Raw genomic sequence first — 22,857 nt, 5'->3', positions numbered from 1 at the left:
AGTTGTTTTATTTCTATTGAGAAAATTTCCCGCGACTTATTACGAAAACTGCAACAAAACAGTTGGATAGTAAATAACAAATGACAACAAATGAAACCGGTTCTCTTGCCAAGATCGATTGTCTTTGGACAATTGTGGGGTGGAGCGCCACTACTGCTTTTACAGCTTGTTCTTTGTTTTGTTTTTCTAATGATCATCGGTCTGTACTTCCGAAGTGATAAGAGATACAAACTCGATTTTTTTTTGTATGAGAGTCTTGAAACAGAACGGGGTTTTTAATTGATAGTTTTAAAAATTTGCAATAGTTCTCTATAAAAATTATTTTTTCCTCCTGTTTTACATGGTACCAAAACAAGACTATCTTACCTGGGAAAGTAAAATTTTTGAGAAAAATTTTATATTACTCTGCAGAAAATTTAATTATCTCTGAAAACAGGAGAACAAAACTCCATATCTCTTCTAAATTTCATGGAAACAATCTTGAAAAAGTCGATTTCGAATGTCAAATTTGCAGCGTCATCTTTTGAAATTTTTGATTTGATGCCTATTTATATTTTAATCGAATAGCAGTGTGAAAAGTACCCAGAATGATATGAACTTTCTTCCTTATAAATTTAATTTGTTTATTTAGAAATAATTTCCAAAGTTCTACCGACGCATCAATTTTGTTGTTATTTCAGGGGTTACTTTTTTTGTAAACAAGGTAGAATTTTTTCTTCAACATTGATCGACGATCCTCTAAGAACTGAAACTGACATTGATTTTCTAAAAATAAGTTCCTCCCTTTTCTTTTTCTATTTTGAAGTTTTGATTTTACTAATATCCCAACATTTTTTCTAAGTAAAATGTCCTAGCTACGAAGTTAAACTTTTTGAAAATCAGATAACTTTGAATACTGATAAAACTTTATATTTTCTCTCTTTTGTGAATCTTTCCTGTATCTCTTTGTTCAAAATCACCACTAGAAGCTAGAAGATGCTCTTTCTACACCAAGTTACTTTGCCGCCTTGATAATTTTTCTAAACATTTGTTACTTACATTACTTTAGTTAATTTTAGCCAACTTCACCTCGTTCAGGGTACTTTCTATAGTTTAAAAGCTGATAACGTTCATTTGGTCTGAAGGTACTAGCCAATTTACCCAGTTTTTGCAAAGTTCCCTAGAACTACGGGCAGAATTTTGTCTCTTCTCAGTTCGAATGTAGAGGACAAAGACATCTTACCGGTTTAGATTTGTTGGAGATAACCTTTTTTGTAGTTTAAATAAGTATTGGAATCGTATTAATAGAGGCGTTCGCTACTTCTTGAATTTGAACGAAATTTTTTCTTATTTCCCTACTTTGAAAAATTAATATGGCCGAATCTGGGAAATGACTGTTAAAAAGTCAATTTTTCCAGGTCCCTGGCACGCCTATCAATTTCATCGTCCTAGCACGTCCAGAAGCACCGAATTTACCAAAGCACTGGAACCCCCCCCCCCCCCCCCCAACTCCCACAAAGAGAGCGGATCCTGCCCGGTTATGTCAATTACGTATCCAAGACTTTTGCTTATCCTTCCCACCAAGTTTCAACCCGATCTCTCTACTCTAAGGTTTTTCTATGATTTCTGGGCTCCTCCTCCAACTCCCCCCAATGTCAACAGATCCGGTTGGGATTTAAAATAAGAGCTCTGAGACATGAGGTTTTTTTAAATATCAAATTTTATTAAGATCCAATCACCCGTTCATAAGTTAAAAATACCTCCTTTTTTTCTCTACTTTCCGAATGAACCGTCCCTCCTCTACTCCCTCCACCCCCCCCAGATGGTTGAATCGGGGAAGAGACAATTTCTAATTTAATATGTTCTTGTCTCTTGATACGCCTGCCAATCCTAGCTTATTTGGAAATGCCCGAACTAGCAAAGTGGGGACTGACAGACCGACCGACCAACGGACGGAAAGAAATTGCGATCGTCACATGGCACTTGGCCGACGTGCAAGTGCCACAAAAATAGAACTGAACTAAAATTCCCAAGGAATTCCGTTAAATAACGGGGTAACCTGCAAACTGTCTGACTTGCACCGAGTATTAACGAATAGTAGACGTAGGCGGGTGTGAAAATTACGAACAAATTTTTCAGTTTGCTAATTAGAGACCTAAGATTAACTTGCAATATAGACGCCCAAATTCGAAAACTTAAGCATATATTTCACGAATGGCGGAATTGTCCCACCCTGTTGAAATTGGAGTCATGCATGGATCCGCAACCTGATCAGAGAGCACTAAGTTGGGTCCTTTTGTCCACACCCTCTCGAATGATTTCTCCTATTGCGCACACTCAAGCTTCAACTCCCTTTTTCCAGCCTTTTGGTGTCTATGCTTGGTCTCCGATTTACTTTGGTCAACAGTTCTTATTGTCTGCTGCTGTTCCAATTAAGTATGCGTTGGGTAACAATGTGTGTCCGATCCCCGTGAATGAATTGAATGAATTGAAAATGAATTGAAAACACAAAAAGTAAACTGAAAACAGACAAAAAAAAATTGAAAACACACAAAATAAATTAAAAACACATAAAATAAGTTGAAAACACACAAATTATATTGAAAACACCCAAAATAAATTGAAAGCACACAAAATACATAATAGTGATTAAAACTTTTAATTGAGACATTAATTAAAAAAAAAATAGTAAACCCAGAAGTTTCACATTCGAAATCATCTACCAACGAAAAGAGAGAGAGAGAGAACCAACGAAAAACCCATAGTATACAGCTGAAAATACTAGAAGTTGAATAATATATACTAATTATATTGTTACAATTAGGTTGATAATAGCCTATCTCATATCGTATCATTTTGAGCTGTGTGTACGTTTTGTTATGCATCATTCAGAGAAGTATTCGTTGAATTTTTTTTCCTCCAATTTTTTTTTCTTCTTTATATTTGTTTTTTCATATTGTTATCTAGTTTTCTTTACTTTTCCTTTTCTAATGGTCTCAAGCTGTAAAACCAAAGTATTAAGGCTTTGCTATTTTATTTAGTGCTTCGTCGGAATTAGTAACTTTTTTCATTGTTGCTGATTTTTATAGTGTGTCATTTTATTTATAACGGGAAAGTTATCCTGGTCTAAGGAATTAGTTATGTTCAGTATGCATCGTATAAAAGGAAAGCAAACATTCTGTGGCTCTTTGGTCGACAACTTTCAAGACCCGTCTATGGCCTTTTTTGTCAGTGCTATAGCTCTGTATTTTACCAACTTTGAGAGTTAATCGCTTTCTATAATCTCAATTATCCCCCCTTTATGCGTTGGGTTATAGCATGTTTTCTTTTGTCTCCTAATTGACAGCAAAAAATGGTATAATTATTTGGTAAAGAAATGTTTTAAGGATATGCAGATGTAAATCAAGATCCATTTAGCAATTAATCAAGATAGGTGTTCTCGGTTCAGAAGGGAGTCGTAGAGTTTTTACGCTACCCTCAGATGAGCATGCAGAAATAAAAGCTGTGTGTATTTCCTACTTGTTCCCTGCTATATTGCTATTACATACCTCTACTTTGCTATAGATTGGTATAGTATACCAAAGGTGTAGTATAGATTACTATACCCTTACCTATTCCATACCTTTTGATATAGTATATATTCTTTTACTTTGTTTATAGGAGAGGATTCAGACCTTTGTTCAGATTTACTAAACGAAACATTGGACATCCTAAGCTTGCTACCAGAAGCATCTCTTTTTCATGAAGAAAATTTTAATTCTATTTGGCTAGATATTGTTGAGCGAAAATCTAAGTTTTGAAGGACGTTAATCTCTACAAGGTAGGAACTTCAGTTTTACTTTTTCGTTTTTATAATTATAAAGTAGAATTCAGAGACTTAACCTTCCTAGTCCCCCGAGGACTTGCATTCCAATTTTTGAAAAACGTTACTGGAAAAGCAATGAATTGGCTATTTCTAAGTGCTATGTTTTATAATAATAATAATAATAATAATTTATTTCTTACTTACAACAACACTATAAAAGTATTAAAATGTGGAGTACAAACAATTAAATACACACAAAAAAGCAAAACATACAAAAAATGAAAAGTAATGACAATAGAAATTTTTTACGTTAATACAAAAAATTAAATAATACACACAAAAAATTTAATTCAAAAAACACAAATAGAAAAACAAATACACACACAAAGTCAGCGAAAAAAACGGATAAGACGATGGTGAGGGGATAGGCGCGCAGAAGCTGTACTGGAGAGTTGTCTGTGAAGAATCTCCAACTTTAAAGTTATATCAGGAACTGAAAATTTTTTAACAAGAGTCCGGTTTTTGTCAAAGGTGGAAGATACAGAAGAAATTTTGCAAGATTTGAAATAATTTATCCGAATTATTTTTAAATTACCATTATTAAGAAGGGGGAAAAGACCTGAAGCATAAAGGACAGAATGATCACAGAAAGTAGAATAAAGTTTAGCCAGCGCACGTCTATTATACTTCCCTCTATTTGTAACAATTTTTGCATAACCAATCTGAATCTTTTTACTTATATCACAAACGCTGACGTAAGCTCGAAAGATTGTTAGTAATAGAGATACCAAGCCAACGAATACAATCAACAAGAGGGATAGTGAAGTTATTACAGTGAAAGGGAGTAGCAGTAGTACAGTTATAGGGAAGAAACTCACATTTATCTATATTAATTTAAAGACCAATATCAGAGAAAGCATCAGAAACTATAGAGACCATTTTGGAAAGACCCTTTTTGGAACGGCTAATCAGAAGCAAGTCGTCAGCATACGCAAGATAAGAAACATCCGCAAGACCAGAAAGGTATGTTTACGTTTACGTTTCATAGTAATGACAAAAATAAGTAATATATATTATGTACATCAGATGGTACAATTTAAAGTTAGATATACAACCAAATAATAGAATAAAAAAAAATACCACCCAAGACATGACGTGTCAACAAAGACAACTGGACACTTTCAACCTAAATCATAGTGGCGGATTAAAACTGAGAATTGGGTTTAATTGGCGAAAAATAGTTGAAATAGATCAAGTCTTTATCAGCTATTGGTTATATTCTTAATCATATTTTTCACAGTTTACTGGTAATAATCTTGTAAAACAGATCTTAGTCCCAAAAGGCCCATAGTACTGACCTTGAAGTTTTCATAAGAAATTTGATGTTTCTGTCCGTCAAGAATATGAGCCTTTTGCAAAATAATCTAAAAAATTAATAAGCATGAATTCGGTAGTGAGGCAAACAGCGTAATCAGGTCAACCCAGAATAGAATGAGGGCCAACTTTCGTTGAATTAGACAGTTCAGGGCCTATAAAAAGTAAGAAACAGTTCAGTGGCACCAACTCATACAAATATTTTGGGATTGGGGCAAAACGTATGTTTAAAAATCTAGGGGTGGGGGACCAATTTCGTTTTCTTAATTTGTTTTGTAAGAGATGGCAAAAAAAGGTATTTTTCAATGAAAATACCAAAGATAGGTAACACTCCCACCACCTATCCCTCTAATTGCTTTCAATGAAGAAGATATTGTTTTTCAATACTGATTTTTTTTATTGTTAATTACAGCTGGAGCTGCATAATCATCTGAATTTCAAAGAAAATATTAAGGACTGCAAAAAAGACACTAGTGATAGATCGGAAATCAATAGTTGCACAAGGTATCAGATTTGAAGTCCAAGTCAAACATGAGTTCAAACAATCGGATGTTCAGAAGGGTATTTCTTCTGATGACAACAAAAGCACCGTAACATTATGAATGTTTGTTTTAATTTTAAATTAAGGTTTTGTTTTCCTTCAATACAGGGTGAAATACTACCACATCACCTCTTTATTGCTCTGCCACGTTGTTATTTTATCATTGTACGGTATATACAACTTAAACGGTATACATTTTTTCATGGGTTATGTGCCGCCACGTGGTAGCCTAATGCTTAAATTTTTAAGAACCCGTGTTAGACTTTCTAATACTTCTGAACGATTTTTTTTAACCTATTCATGTTTTTTTTTTGCATATTGGCTCATACTGGCCCAGTTTTAAATTTGGGGTACAAAATGGCGTTTGTCGTAATGGTATTCTTTTGTTAGCTGGAAAGGAAGTGGAACACTACATTGTTTTTGTATATTGGGTCATACTGGCCCGATTTTACATCTGGGGTACGAAATAGCGTTTGTTGTAATGTTATTATTTTGTTAGCTGGAAAGGGGAGTGGAACACTATATTTTCTGTGCATATTGGCTCATACTGGCCCAATTTCAAATTTTGGGGTACAAAATGGCGTTTGTAGTAATGACATTTTTTTAATTGGAAAGAGGAGTGGAACACTACATTTTTTTGCATATTGGCTCTCCCAAACTTAAGTACGCGGAGATTTTCTTATCAAAGAATGCCGCGTTCTTTTTTTTATTAATTTGTTTTCTTTTTTAGTTTTTTCTTCTTCTTTTTAGTTTTTAAATTTTTTTTAGTTTTTATCTTTTTTCTTTTTAGTTTTTTTTTACTTTTTTTTAGTTTTTTTCTTCTTTTTTTAGTTATTCTTTTTCTTCGTTATTTTTAGTTTTTCTCCTTTTTATTTTTTTTTTTAGTTTTTTTTTAGTTTTTTCTTTTTTTCGTTTTTTTTTAGTTTTTAGTCTTTTTAGTTTTCTTTTTTTTAATTTTTTCCTTTTTGAGTTTTTTTTCTTTTTTTTAGTTTTTAGCTTTTTTAGTTTGTTTGGTTTTTTCTTTTTATTGTTTTTGGTTTTTCCCTTTTTTCCTTTTTTTTCTTTTTTAGTTTTATTTTTCTTCTTTATTTTTCAGACGTCATATGCAAACCCTCAAACATACAAAAATACATACAACTTATTTTTATATATCTAGAAGACAAGAACAAGAAAATATCTGTACTTTATATTTATAACTAGCTGTTGGTGTGGGGCTTTGCACCACACCAACACCTAGTTTTTCTTCTTTTTCTTCTTTATTTTTCAGACGTCATATGCAAACCCTCAAACGTACAAAAATACATACAGCTTATTTTTATATATATAGAAGACAAGAACAAGAAAATATCTGTACATTATATTTATAATGTACATAATGTATAATGCACAAGTTTACATCATGTTGTCCCAAAATAAAAATATTGGTTACCTTGTGCCGGCGCAGTGGAAGAGTCTGAATCTACGAGTTCAGAAGTTCTCTGGTTCAATCCCGCACGGTGTAAGGAATTCATTTCCTTACTAGTTTTTTTTACTGGACAGATTTTATCTTTTTAGTTTTTTTTCTATTTAGTTTTTTTTTTGGTTTTTTGCCTTTTATCTTTTTTTCTTTTTTAGTTTTCTTTTTATTCTTTATTTTTCAGACGTCATATGCAAACCCTCAAACATACAAAAATACATACAACTTATTTTTATGTATCTAGAAGACAAGAACAAGAAAATATCTGTACTTTATATTTATAACTAGCTGTTGGTGTGGGGCTTTGCACCACACCAACCCCTAGTTTTTCTTCTTTTTCTTCTTTATTTTTCAGACGTCATATGCAAACCCTCAAACGTACAAAAATACACACAGCTTATTTTTATATATATAGAAGACAAGAACAAGAAAATATCTGTACATTATATTTATAACTAGCTGTTGGGGTGGCGCGAAGCGCCACCCCAACACCTACTTGGTGGGGCGCTTCGCGCCCCCCAAGCCCCCCGGGCGCGTAAGTCGTTACGCGCCATATTAGTTATGCACCATTGTAGTTGTGTCCCTGTGTCCCACCTGTGAATATAGATAGATTTATATATGTGTTTCAAACTACGTAAAAATTGCGAATAAACAACATTCTTGGCTTTCCCATTGTCTGTGCATATACAAAGCCGTATGTACTAATAATGACGTCATATGCAAACACTCTTTTTACAAACAAACAAACATGCATCCACACAACTCGTTTTTATATAGATAGATAGATAGATAGATACAATACAAATTAACTGCGTAAAACTTGCGAATATACAACATTCTTCGCTGTCCAATTGTCGCTGCATATAAATACATTGTCAGGTTTACCGACCCTCGAACATGCAACGTACAATTGTCCATGGGAAAAACAATCAGTATTAAGATCTATACCACATTTTTCTAATGATTGACCTTGAGCTTTGTTAATGGTGATTGCAAATACTAATCGAATTGGGAATTGCAATCTTTTAAATTGAAAAAGCAGATCCGTTGGAATCATGGGAATGCGAGGAATAAGAACAGCCTCACCCTCATAAGGCCCTGTCAAGATTGTAGCCTCTATTAGGTTTTCCATTGTTTTTTTTTACGGCAAGTCGCGTGCCATTGCAAAGCTTTGGTGGGTTGATATTTCTTAAAAGTATTATTGGTACGCCTATTTTTAGTTGTAGCACGTGTGGTGGAAACCCTGAAGGATCTATGGAATTTAAAAATTCAGATGGATAATTAACCGCTTCATTTGGTTCCAAAACTGTGTCGACTGACTTGTAAAGGACTGCCTGGTCTCGAATCTTGGTCAAAACAGTATTGTTGATTTCGTGGACGTCTATGTTTTTGGGTGCGAGAATCGCTCTTTCACTTAGCCATTTATTATTTTTATAATTTTTTAGAATATTCGGAAATACTTTTTCAATCAATTCATTTTTGGACGTCACTAAATTACAGAAATCAGCAGGTAGTTGTATACGTCCTGAAATTGAGTCTACTGTTTGACCAGAGTCATCGTTTTGCAATCGGACACGCATATTTGTAGTTAATTTTAATATTTTTACGTGTGCCCATAAATTAGAATTTTTTAGGCAAGCATTCATTTCGTCTGCAGGAGTTAAACTACGTAAAAATTGCGAATATACAACATTCTTGGCTTTCCCATTGTCTCTGCATATACAAAGCCGTATGTACTAATAATGACATCATATGCAAACGCTCTTTTTACAAACAAACAAACATGCATACACACAACTCGTTTTTATATGGATAGATAGATAGATAGATACAATACAAATTAACTGCGTAAAACTTGCGAATATACAACATTCTTCGCTGTCCAATTGTCGCTGCATATAAATAGATTGTCAGGTTTACCGACCCTCGAACATGCAACGTACAATTGTCCATGGGAAAAACAATCAGTATTAAGATCTATACCACATTTTTCTAATGATTGACCTTGAGCTTTGTTAATGGTGATTGCAAATGCTAATCGAATTGGGAATTGCAATCTTTTAAATTGAAAAGGCAAATCCGTTGGAATCATGGGAATGCGAGGAATAAGAACAGCCTCACCCTCAAAAGGCCCTGTCAAGATTGTGGCCTCTATTAGGTTTTCCATTGTTTTTTTTACGGCAAGTCGAGTGCCATTGCAAAGCTTTGGTGGGTTTATATTTCTTAAAAGTATTATTGGTACGCCTATTTTTAGTTGTAGCACGTGTGGTGGAAACCCTGAAAGATCTATGGAATTTAAAAATTCAGATGGATAATTAACCGCTTCATTTGGTTCCAAAACTGTGTCGACTGACTTGTAAAGGACTGCCTGGTCTCGTGCTACAACGTCACTAAATTACAGAAATCAGCAGGTAGTTGTATACGTCCTGAAATTGAGTCTACTGGGAGCTTTCCGTTTCCAATTGTCAGCAATTGATCTGAAAATGTTTGACCAGAGTCATCGTTTTGCAATCGGACACGCATATTTGTAGTTAATTTTAATATTTTTACGTGTGCCCATAAATTAGAATTTTTCAGGCAAGCATTCATTTGTCTTCAATGGCTCTGGTGGTGCAGCCAATAGAGGAAGTTAACTTTTCCTGAGGCGCAACACATTCCCATTGTTTCACCATTGAATTTCAAGGCCTTGCAATAGGGACAAATTTAGACATTGTCCCGATTTGAACACATCTCCTCAAGCTATAATCATCGACTGGGTTGTACCTGAATGCCAGGCGATAACTTTCAGGTTGCTCTGATTCCTCGGCACGCTTTCTTTTCTTACTTTCTCTATCAGCAGCAAGCCTGATTTCTTGCTGTTCTTGTAAATTCCTCGGCACGCCTTCTTTTTTCACTTTCTCTTTTAGCAGCAAGTCTGCTTCCGCGTTGCTCTGGTAGTTCCTCGGCACGCTTTCTGTTCTTTTTTTCTCTATCAGCCTCAAGCCTGTTTCCTTGCTGTTCTTTTGATTCCTCGGCACGCTTTCTGTTCTTTCTTTCTCTATCAGCCTCAAGCCTGTTTCCTTGCTGTTCTTAGATAGATAGATAGATGTACATAATGTATAATGCACAAGTTTACATCATGGTGTCCCAAAATAAAAGTATTGGTTACCTTGTGCCGGCGCAGTGGAAGAGTCTGAATCTTCGAGTTCAGAAGTTCTCTGGTTCAATCCCGTACGGTGCAAGGAATTCATTTCCTTACTAGTTTCTTTTACTGGACAGATTTTATCTTTTTAGTTTTTTTTCTATTTAGTTTTTTTTTGGTTTTTTGCCTTTTTTCTTTTTTAGTTTTCTTTTTATTCTTTATTTTTCAGACGTCATATGCAAACCCTCAAACATACAAAAATACATACAACTTATTTTTATATCTAGAAGACAAGAACAAGAAAATATCTGTACTTTATATTTATAACTAGCTGTTGGTGTGGGGCTTTGCACTACACCAACACCTAGTTTTTCTTCTTTTTCTTCTTTATTTTTCAGACGTCATATGCAAACCCTCAAACGTACAAAAATACATACAGCTTATTTTTATATATATAGAAGACAAGAACAAGAAAATATCTGTACATTATATTTATAATGTACATAATGTATAATGCACAAGTTTACATCATGGTGTCCCAAAATAAAAATATTGGTTACCTTGTGCCGGCGCAGTGGAAGAGTCTGAATCTTCGAGTTCAGAAGTTCTTTGGTTCAATCCCGCACGGTGCAAGGAATTCATTTCCTTACTGTTTCTTTTACTGGACAGATTTTATCTTTTTATTTTTTTTTCTATTTAGTTTTTTTTTTGGTTTTTTGCCTTTTTTCTTTTTTTCTTTTTTAGTTTTCTATTTATTCTTTATTTTTCAGACTTCATATGCAAACCCTCAAACATACAAAAATACATACAACTTATTTTTATATATCTAGAAGACAAGAACAAGAAAATATCTGTACTTTATATTTATAACTAGCTGTTGGTGCGGGGCTTTGCACCACACCAACACCTAGTTTTTCTTCTTTATTTTTCAGACGTCATATGCAAACCCTCAAACGTACAAAAATACATACAGCTTATTTTATATATATAGAAGACAAGAACAAGAAAATATGGTAGATTATATTTATAATGTACATAATGTATAATGCACAAGTTTACATCATGGTGTCCCAAAATAAAAATATTGGTTACCTTGTGCCGGCGCAGTGGAAGAGTCTGAATCTTCGAGTTCAGAAGTTCTCTGGTTCAATCCCGCACGGTGCAAGGAATTCATTTCTTTACTATTTCTTTTACTGTTCAGATTTTATCTTTTTAGTTTTTTTTCTATTTAGTTTTTTTTTTGTTTTTTGCCTTTTTTCTTTTTTTCTTTTTTATTTTTCTTTTTATTCTTTATTTTTCAGACGTCATATGCAAACCCTCAAACATACAAAAATACATACAACTTATATATATAGAAGACAAGAACAAGAAAATATCTGTAGATTATATTTAAAATGTACATAATGTATAATGCACAAGTTTACATCATTGTGTCCCAAAATAAAAATATTGGTTGCCTTGTGTCGGTGCAGTGGAAGAGTCTGGATCTTCGAGTTCTGAAGTACTCTGGTTCAATCCCGTAGGGTGCAAGGAATTGATTTCGATTCCTTTGATTTTTAAGGATTTTTGGCGGATTCTTTGATTTTGATTATACATTAATACAAGGATTATACACATCACGCTGCAGGAATGCACTGCAGGGCCGACGCAGGGACCATAGTAGTCAAGAAGTGTCGTTAATTCTTAAATAAATAAATAAGGATTATACATTCTTTGATTATACATTATGTACATTATATTTATAATGTACATAATGTATAATGCACAAGTTTACATCATGGTGTCTCAAATTAAAAATATTGGTTACCTTGTGCCGGCGCAGTGGAAGAGTCTGACTCTCCGAATTCTGAATTTCTCCGGTTCAATCCAGCACGGCTTAAGGAATCCCTGATCCTGATAGTTACAGGGCGTAGTTTTATCCACTCCGCTCCCGCAAGGTACGATAGGGACTTCTAACTATTAGGTTATTGATTTAGAGTTTTACGCCGGTCAAGTTTTTGTGTCCGGTGCAAGTGCCCCACTGTCCCCCCTAAAACTACCTCTTTCCCCAAGAAGACATATGAAAATTATAGTGCTTTGGAAAAAAGCTCAGTTTGACACCTCCTCAGAGACTTTGCCTGGGATCCCTTGCTCCCTGTTTAACACGCCATTGTTGTATCATTGGATTTGTCGTATCATCTAGGGAATGTCCATTTTTAGCCTTATATTGTTTTGTAAATTCTAGGTTTCGACAGAGGATACCCAAAATGTGCTTCCCAAGCCGAACTCTTATTTCTATAGCAGACCTTGTTGAACTGTAATAAAGCCAAAACAACGATTCAAGCTCAAACAATCGATACAAAATTGGTACCTGTGAGTCAATTAAGCTCATTATATAAAGGATCGGTATAGTTGATTAAAATATATCTATGATTATCTGATAGCCCCCTAGCCCTGGTGAAAAATAAAGAAAAAAAGAGACATCAGTGCGATAAATACCAAAAAGTTATTTCCTTGTGTTTTAAGTTAGGGAACTTAATGGTTTTAGACCTTCCCGATTCTAATGGTATAGTTTTCGTTTTAATCAGACTCTAGTTTCATGGAATATTAAGCTTTTTTCAAAATCACTATAGTTTTTGCTATAAACTTTTATTCTTAAAGTGAACGAAGAAAATAGTTACCATTCATGATTTGATGTAAGATGGCCTCATTTGGCAGTTTTTTTAACTACTTTTTTCAACTTTTGGTTACTATGGGTGGCAGTTCATCTTTTAGTAGGGTGCAGTACAGCTGCAACCATGATTTGGCTCTCTTTAGGACGTATTCGCCTCTTACTAGATTGAAGCTACCGCTGCAACTACGATTAATGTCTCCATAATTATAGGGGACAATTTTTCACACAGATTGTCCCATCGTAGATGCCATATACTGAATGGTGCATTTCTTATGCAAGTTGCTACAGTACAGTGGAGAGATGTCTATTCTTGTGCTCTGAAGATTGGAGTTCAATTTATTCTGGGGTAACAATAGAAGTTTCGCTAAAGCACTTTAAGCCAACTTTTAAACAACATCAGCTCTTTCAAAGAGAATTTTAACTTGTAATTTTTAATGTTGATCATTATCTCGTTAGTTGTTCCTGGCTCAAAAGTAAGTGTTTAGATATTACCATTTGAAGTTACAAGGCTAAGTGAAAAACGATGGTAAAATACAGTTTCTAGAGCACGAAAAATATAGCATGGAATTTCTATGACCCTGAGACGTCACTAATCTATTTATTACGATCAAATGTCGTGTTTGTGGCCTTTTTAGAACCATCTTTTTGTATTTGACGCTTTAACTTTATGTTTTGATGGGTAAAACTTTCTAGTCAGCTGAATTATTTACTGAGTATGACCGAATGTTTTGTTTTCACTCACTTCTTCATTGTACTTTGTTTATATGATCATGTTTTCAATATTTTGTTTTCTGTTACAGAGAAAAAACTTGGATTTTCGTTAGGAAAACTAAAAAGTCAGCATTATAATCTTGCAGTGTAGATGGGTACAGCCCCATCCTTGAAAATCTTAGGAGTTTCAATGTATTTTATCGAAGTATCCCGGGCGAATGAATGGTCAATTTGTCTTTATTAATTCTCGGTGTTGCATTATTCTTTTGAAAGTGATTAGAAACTTCCCTAATTATATACGAATTAGCTAATTTCGGAAACTAACCTAAAACATTCCTGTCGGTTATAACAAAGGCAAGGATAAGTAGTCCTACTTATTTCGTAAATAGTCTTTAGGCATCTGGAACACGAATTTAAAAAATTACCTTTAGGCTTACAAAAGCTGTAAGAACTTAAGCAGAACTTACTAGCTACTAATGTAAAATTGTAACGTTGTCTAGCTCCTTCGCTTAAAGTATAAAGTAAACTGCAAAAAAGTTGCGAAAGTTGAAAAAAGTGAAGTGCAAAAGTACAAAGAAGTGAAAAGTTTATATTATTTAATACGGGTGTGTATAAAGGGAGAGAAAGGGGGAGGGGGTGAATTGCCTTTTCCGATGCTCACTTTTTTAATTTAAAAAAATATTTTTCAATCACACCTGCATAGAGCTATCCCTCGTAAGATCGTTCTGAAAGATTCTTACCTAGAAAACTGGGCATTTAAGCCTGAAACCATAAAAAATCCTTCGTCCATCTTCCTCTGTTGTGCTATAGATTTAGATGGGCGAGGACTTAGGGTAAGTACATGTGCTACTTATACATGACATAAGGTTCACAAAAAAGAAGTCAAAAGAAGCATCCAGTGACTCAAAAGATTGCTCTTGTAAAGTGCTCTTGGGCTAAATAAAATTGTGGGCACAAAAATCAGTCGGAAATGATTATAAAGATCGTGCTACTCCAGTTTACCACCCACTACCGTTAAGATTCCACAGGAAAAGGGGGAGGGGAACCTCTTTGTCACATAATATTTTGTGGCTGAAAAATTCATCTTTCATAATCAACTACTTCCACCAGCTAAAAATATTTAGCAGTAGGATTTTAAATCATGGGGACGACCGTGGCTTCCTAATTTGAATCAGTTTCAGGTCTCGTAAATTTTTGCAAAGAACTGAAATTGTCCTTTTTTTCTTTTCGCTATGTGTGAATATCTTTGTCTTAAGTATCTGACCTAATAAGTTGAAGCTCATGGGTAGAATTTCAGTTGTGTTGATAGCATCATCTCATTGTTTAATTAGTCAAAAAAAACTTTTTCTTCAAAGTTAGTTTTTCAAAAACAAGTAAAGAACTCGATTAAACCAAAAGGAAACAAAAGTAGAATCTAATAATCTACCAAGCATAAAACTACCCCATACCAAAAGCATATGCCACAAATCAGCATCAATAAATAAATGAAACCCAAAACGAACAAAAATTACAATAAATATGCTAGTCAAACTAAAAATGAGTAGAAATTAAGTAGGGCTCAAAACCCTCTAAGCGTTTCATAATTTGTACTTTACTGATTTTTTTTTTAATGTATTTCAATTTTGTAACTTTAAAATATCAAAAATTAATCAAGATTTTAAGGAATAAATATCAGCATATGAATGCTAAACTGAAAATACACAATCAGTTTTATTCATTCGTAACTTACAGCCATTGCCCGGAGGCCTCAGGTGGGGGTTAACATCCACAACGCACAACTACGGAAAATTTCAACAATACTGAAAAAATCAATTTCTGAAAATTTTGTGTGGATGTTCGTTTTGGGAAATGATGGGTGTGGGGGGTTGAATGCTCTAAAACCACTTTGAATCTTAAAAAGGACACTATAACTTCAAATTTCAAATCAAATGAGCCCTATTTGAAGTTTATAGCACCACACATTCTATTAAAACCTTATATGACCCCGGAGTATAACTGACAGTCCTTGCTCTAGGGCTCTAGGGGATTGTGTCAACCCTTTATGCATTGTTATATGTTCTGTGGACTATTTTGAACAAAATACCCATCTCACAATTTTAATCAGATGCTTTTGGTGAAAAGAGGAGTAGTTGGTAGGGGTGGGTTAGTTTACCTTCATCACTTTTGCCTCTTAAAAGGGAAAAAATTTCCAGTTTTCCACCAAATGAGCCATCTTTAAAGTTTACACAATCACCCCTTCCATAAAAACCATAAATGCACCCGGGGCGTAATTTACAACCCTTGCCCCAGGCTCTGGTGGTTTATATCAACCCCAAAGGATTTGTTATATGATCTTTGAGCTATTTTATTAAAATAGCTATCTCAAAGTGTCTAATGAATGCATTTCGGGAAAACACGACCTGTGCGGGGAGGGGATTGCTTCCTTCTGATCACTTTGACTCTTATAACTAGCACTAGAGCTCCTTATTACCAATCCAATGAATCCTCTCCCGATGTATATACTACCACCCTTTCCATAAAATCTTATTGCCCCCAGGTTATAACTTACAACCCTTGACCTGAGAGCTTTGGGGGGATGCTATCCTCAAAGACTTGGTTTCCAGACCCTTCAACTACGCTAACCAAAATTGCCATCTCTATATTTTGATTGAATGTATTTGGGGAAATGATGCACGTGGAGGAGGGGGACAGTTGTTCTCAGACCACTTTTGACTCTTAATAAGGGCACTATAATTTCCAATTTAAAATCAATTAAGCCCCATCTGAAGTTTATGCAAACACCCAATCCATAAAAACCTTATAGGCCTCCAGGGTGTAATTTACAACCTTTGCCCCAGTGTCGTGGGCGGTTGTGTCAACCCTGGAGGCAGTGTTGTATGTTCTTTAAACTATTTTGAACCAATCGTATATCTCACAATTTCAATCAGATATGTTTGGTGAAAAGAGGAGTAGTTGCGAGGGGGGGAGGTTAGTTTCTCCGCATCACTTTTGACTCTTAAAATGGAACTAAAACTTAATAAAGGTACTAAGACTTCCAGTTTTAAATCAAATTAGCCCCATCTGAAGTTTACATGACCACCCATTCCATAAAAACCTTATATGTCCCCGGGGCAGGATTTAAAACCCTTTCCCCAGGGCTCTGAAAGGTTGCATCAACCCCAAAGGCATAGTTATATGTTCTTTAGGCATTTTCTGTGCATATTGGCTCATACTGGCCCAATTTTAAATTTGGAGTACAAAATGGTGTTTGTCGCCATGGTATTCTTTTGTTAGCTGGAAAGGGGAATGGAATACCATATTTTCAGTATATTGCATATACTCGGCTGATTTTAAATTGGGGGTACAAAATGGCTTTTTTTGTAATGGTATTCTTTTATTAGCTTGAAAAGGCAGTGGAACACTACATTTTTTGTGCATATTGGCTCATTTTGGCCCGATTTTAAATTTGGAGTATAAAATGGCTTTTATCGTAAGGGTATTCTTTTGTTAGCCGGTTTGGGGAGTAGAACACTACATTTTCTGTGCATATTGGCTCACACTGGCCCGATTTTAAATTTGGAGCACAAAATTTTGTATGTCGCAATGGTATTTTTTTGTTAGCTGGAAAGTGGAATGGAATACCACATTTTCTGTGCATATTGGCTCATACTGGGCTGATTTTAAATTAAGGGTACAAAATGGCTTTTTTTGTAATGGTATTCTTTTATTAGCTGGAAAAGGGAGTGGAACACTACATTTTTTGTGCATATTGGCTCATTTTGGCCCGATTTTAAATTTGGAGTATAAAATGGTGTTTCTTGCAATGGTATACTTTCGTTAGCTTGAAAAATAATTTTATACATTTTTGAAAAGATCAAATTTTTGTTTCCGTATGACGTCACTCATCCCCACATACCCTTTACAAATATCCGTAGATGTGAATCAATTCGTGATTATTGTCCCTTTTTATGCTGTGCATCAGCTCTGCACATAATTTTATAATTTTAATAGAAGTAGAACACTACATGTTCTGTGCATATTGGCTCATACTGCCCTAATTCGAAATTTGGAGCACAAAATGGTGTTTGTCGTAATGGCATTCTTTTGTTAGATAGAAAGGGGAGTGGAACACTTCATTTTTTTGCATATTGGCTCATACTGGCCCTATTTCAAATTTGGAGTACAAAATGGCTTTTGTCGTAATGGCATTCTTTTGTTAGCCGGAAAGGGGTGTAGAAGACAAAATTTTCTGTGCATATTGGCTCGTACCGGCCCAAGTTTAAATTTGGGGTACAAAATGGCGTTTGTCGTAATGGTATTCTTTTGATAGCTGGAAAGGGGAATGGTACACTACATTGTTTTTGCTTCTTGGCTCATACAGGCCCAATTTTAATTGGGAGCGAAATACAAAATTTTTTCAAATACTTCATATCCGATATTCTATACTATGACACAATCACGTAGTTTTCAGTAAGACACAGTTAGGCAAGTTTAAAGAGATTTTTTTCCCGATGTTTTCAAGATTTGTTTCTCATTTTATTTATTTTTCATGCAATTCGCCTGGTGTTTTCATTTCTATAACTTTCAGCCCCTCTGATTTTCGGCCATTCTATGAAATATACCCTTGTGTATGGATGAATATTTCGCACCTTTGCAGAAAAAAAAACAATTAAACGTTTGAATGTACGTCTCAAACTCTCCTTGTCTAGAAAAACGTAATGTCTACTTAGGTTTATAGATAGGCGCCTGAAAATTTGTTAATACGTTATCAACATTGTTGAATTTGATGGTACAATTTTCATCAACAATATTATCCCTTCATGGTGATTTAGACCCTTTTTGTGTCTTTTTTTTGCTGTCAGTAGGTTTGTTTTCCAGCCAATATTGAAGAGGAGGATGTCCCTTGAAGTACCTGCAATGTAATTCCCTTTAGGTGTAAACTTCCTTTCAAGATGTTTCTGCAGAAAGAAGAAGGCTCCCACCCCTTATCGCCAGCTGTAAAGGGACTGCAAAATAAGAGAGACTAGTGGGCTAATTCCCTGTCCCCCCAGAATCCCCTTGAAGGACTTACAGAAATTAAAAAAAATGGTGTAAAGGTGCATCTTCTGTCTTTCAAAATCGTGTTCTCTATTCAAAATAAATTCTCTAACTTCCCCTTAAATTTGATATGCAATAAAATTTTACTCTTCTTAGTCTGTTTTTAAAATTATCGCTAGTAAAAACGATTCATTCTATATAGAATTCTTAAATTTTTGGGAGAAAGTATTTCATCTGATGGTAGTATCTCCAAAAGAAAATTGGTAACTTATGAATTTGATAACTAACGCTAGTGTCGACAAAAAAAAATTCATCGCCATCTAGCAACGCTTGACACTTTTTTTCAGCGTAATTATAAGAATAATTAATTTAGATAGATAGATTGATAGCTTTATTTTCGTATAAAAACACAATAATAATACTGCAATCTACAAATCCCCAAAAAGGCTCCATGGCCTTTAGGAGGGGGATTATGAAACAAGTCTTACAACATTAATTGGTGTAGTTGGTAAAATTAGTGTACTAATAAGTGTCTGATCTCAGTTTCTGACGGAATAACGGTATACAAATCTTGAAAATTACCAAGTTTCATCAAATGCTAGATGGCGTTGATATTTTTTTTTGTCGACGCTACCGTTAGTTTTCATTCTTATAAGTTACCCATACCCATTGGTATCTATTAGATAATTGACCGGTTTCTTATAAGGCTCTTGGGTAGTTTTAATTACGTCTAGTTTCTCCAAGTTTTCGCCCAATAGTAGTTCGGTCGTACTCCAGTCAAAATTGGTGCATTGCGGTAAAAATGGCAAAAAAATATTTGGTTGTACAGGGGCCTCTTTTTTCACTTAATGGCTACAGTCAAATGAGCCCTGTTCCAATTTGCTACAACAACTGGTTCGATTGCTTCGATTGCTCTTGTTGTGGTTTCCAGGCTTCAGCTTCGCAAATATAGCAGAAGTACATTTGAAATTCTGTTTGATTTATGTCAAAATTATTTTGTTGCTGTTTTAGACGTCTTGAGTTGTGTTTCTCAACTGGGCTGTGAAGGGAGTGGCTCATTTTCATTATTACTATTTGTTTTCATTATTAATATACATATAGGAGGACTCACGGACTAAGCCGAAGATTTATTGCATCATTTATCCACAGCGATTTATTGCATCAGCAGCCAAAAAAAACTTATCCATGGTTGGGGTACTAGGGGCAAAATTCTCTCATCCTTATCATTTACTTTCCTTGTTATCCTACACAACAACAAGTTCAAGCTTAACATGCAACTTATAAAATCTTTTCAGTCGGTAATCCTGGTTAGACATTCTTCTGTCAGATCCCTTCATGATTCCTCGGCCATCGGAAATTTTTGACCAAACAGGGAATCGATTCTTCCAGTTCTATTGAGATGATTCTGAGGATTCCCAAATTCCTGTAATGGCTTCTATTAAAATTCGCGTTTTGGACCTTTAAAGTCTCAGAATATGCTTGGTTGGTATGGTATTAAAGTTTGGAATTAATTCCTTTGTTTCTTTACATATCTTCGTTTTGTGCCAATTCTGTTCCACTCTCTCTATGGTCCGTCTCCTTATAGCAGCTTACCAGCAACTCCAAGAAATGGGAATACAGTATTCCGCTCCATAACTAGTTGCTTCATTTGCCAACTAGTTACCTATTATCCCAGGATGTCCCAGAGCTGACATCAGCGTAATACGGTTACTATTGGATGCTAGTCTGTTTAAGGCTTTATTACACTCCAGTCTGCTTTTTTGTCTGCTTTTAATATTCTCAAGAGCATTAAGACATGCTCGGTTATATGATATGACACAAGTGTTCTTGTGAAATAGCTCCTGTGTTCATGTTCTATTTAATGTTGCCTGTTCAATACTAATCACTTCAGCCTAGAAGACCATTGCAAATTCTCTTAAGAGACAACTTGTAATTTCTTCATTTATATCAGGGACATTATGGTGAATTACTATTGCTGGCTCCATTTTTCATGGGTCCGCGAACCATCTTTATAGCAAATTATTGCGTTAGTTTGATGCGGTAGTCCGATTTTTTTTGCAGTAGTAGTGCGATTTTTTGTGAAAAATGGAGGTATCTTTATCTTACGAATGGGTGATGGGATCTTAATGAAACTTGATATATAGAAGGATCTTATGTCTCAGATGTTCCATTTTCAATTCAAATCGGATCCGTGGACACAGAGGGCTGGAGGGGGGAAACAGAACTCTCGGAAAACTCTTAGATTGGGGAGATCGGAATGAAACTTGATCCACGATGTTGAACCTGAAGGAGAAATATATATTATGTTCTCGTAGGGGAAACGAAACACTTTGATGTAACGACAAGAGTATGATCGTTTGATTGAACACGTCTTTGATGGGTATTATGGTGAATTAACACTGCTGGCTCCATTTTTCTTGGGTCCGCGAACCATCTTTATAGCAAATTATCGCGTTATTTTCATGCGGTAGTGCGATTTCTTGCTGTATTTCATACTTTTTTTTTATAACAATCATAAACTGCCTTGTTGGTTTTGTCATTGGGATGATATTATCCTAGGGCTCTTTGTAACTACCTGTTCTTAAGGATGGGTGAATTGCATGCGTTCACGTGAATTTTTGTTTTCCCGCTTTGTAACTGTTGCTTCTAGTCAATTGGTCAGTAATTTCCAGCCTGACAACACTTTTTATCGCTTCGTCCACTGGAAAATTCTGTGTAGATCCAAGTCTTACACATAGTTCCATGAATGCCCTGTCTGTTCTATAGTACGGTAATGTGATTATAAGAGTGGTTTGAAATTGTTTAGCTAAAAATAATATTTCTCTTGCTTAAATTTAATCACAGTCATGCTAAGCTTATGTTAGTTTCTTATCTTTGAATTTTATTGTAGTCTAGATTTTTTATCCACAAAGTATCGAACCAAAGAGAAAATTATAAGTTTCTCTTCTATAGTTACGTGGTAAAAACTGTGCTTTAGTTTTGCGTGTTCACGTGTCTGACCTATTTTCGTAAATGGCTCACATTGTTCCTTCAAAATGTATCAGAAAGAGAAGCCAAATAATCCCGCCTTTTTAAAAACTGTTTCTTTTGTGCTCCTATACGACACTTTAAACCATCAAAAGTGAAAAGTTGAATTCCACCTGGTTTGTTCTTTTCTATAAAATCTTAAGACAGTAAAAAACACGGAAAGTTTATGACGCAAATGATTTTGCACAATTACCCCTTCTTACCTGTGAAATAGCTACTTAATTTCTACCCAAACTTCTTTTGTGTTTGTTTTGCTAGGATGTCATTGGGATTTTTCCCTCAACTTTTTTTGCATATGTATATATTGTAGGGTATATTTAACTTTAACAACAACTTGCATATGAATATGAATAAGATTCACCCAAGACCAAACGGTTAACGTGGAGTGAAACAGGTAAATAAAACACATAATTACAACATTGTTTAAATTCACTGTAATAAAAAAGAAGAAAAAAAGAGAGAGAAAAAGCTCAGCTACAAAGCCCTTCTGCTTTTGAATTGTAGGAACTTGTAACTTGCTTCACTGTAATTTTTTGTGGCTTCAAAACGTAATCAAAGATCAACCCAATCTTAATTTTTTTATATAATTTGCTCATCTGTACTATATTCTTTTTCGGAACAGTGAACAGACGGTAGTGGACTGTGTTCCTTCGAAAGACAAACCTACTACCATCGGACTCCTTATTGAACTTGCTATTCAATGAGGATTATTGAGCGATATTCTCCCTGTTATAATTTTACCCCTGGAAATACAAGAAGGTAGTGGAAGAGGGAGAGACAATATAGGACTCCGTCGGAATGGGCTATCTGCTCTCGTATGTTTCTTGTGGCTGGAACGATGAAATTGAAGATTTAGGAGATGACTACATAGTAAGTTTTTTTTTTTTCTTTTTTAGTACACACTACAATAATATAAAATCCATGTTTTTCTGAAAATTCATAAAATAACGCATTGAATATGCTTATATATTTTTTTTTTCGTTTTTATTTTCCTTATTCCTTTTATTTGTATTAATTATAAGCCGAAAGAAAAGCGATTGAGTCTAAAAAATTGAGAGCGATTGAGCAAATAATTTCTTAACATGTTTTTACTTGTCAAAATAGTCCTAAAAAGACTAAAAAGTAATTTTCCATGGAAGAAAGTAGTACTTCACCTTTTTTTGCCGGTACCTTT

The 22,857-nt window shown here is 34.7% G+C and overlaps 1 protein-coding gene across 2 annotated transcripts in view; it reads left to right on the top strand.

Annotated features, from left to right (window-relative positions):
* The window catches only part of LOC136039797 (uncharacterized), a 52,268-nt gene that overhangs the window by 14,639 nt on the left and 14,772 nt on the right, over positions 1 to 22,857 (top strand). For both annotated transcript variants that reach the window (XM_065723676.1, XM_065723675.1), the window contains exons 2-4: positions 3,640 to 3,799; positions 12,501 to 12,628; positions 22,306 to 22,553. In XM_065723676.1, coding sequence (XP_065579748.1) covers positions 22,482 to 22,553 — 72 coding nt within the window. In that variant the 5' untranslated portion in view covers positions 3,640 to 3,799; positions 12,501 to 12,628; positions 22,306 to 22,481. The remainder of the gene's footprint in view (positions 1 to 3,639; positions 3,800 to 12,500; positions 12,629 to 22,305; positions 22,554 to 22,857) is intronic.

This window comes from Artemia franciscana, chromosome 20 (assembly GCF_032884065.1).
Source record: "Artemia franciscana chromosome 20, ASM3288406v1, whole genome shotgun sequence".
NCBI lineage: Eukaryota > Metazoa > Arthropoda > Branchiopoda > Anostraca > Artemiidae > Artemia > Artemia franciscana.
The sequence above is the reverse complement of the archived record's forward strand: the minus strand, read 5'-3'. Positions and strand labels throughout refer to the sequence as shown.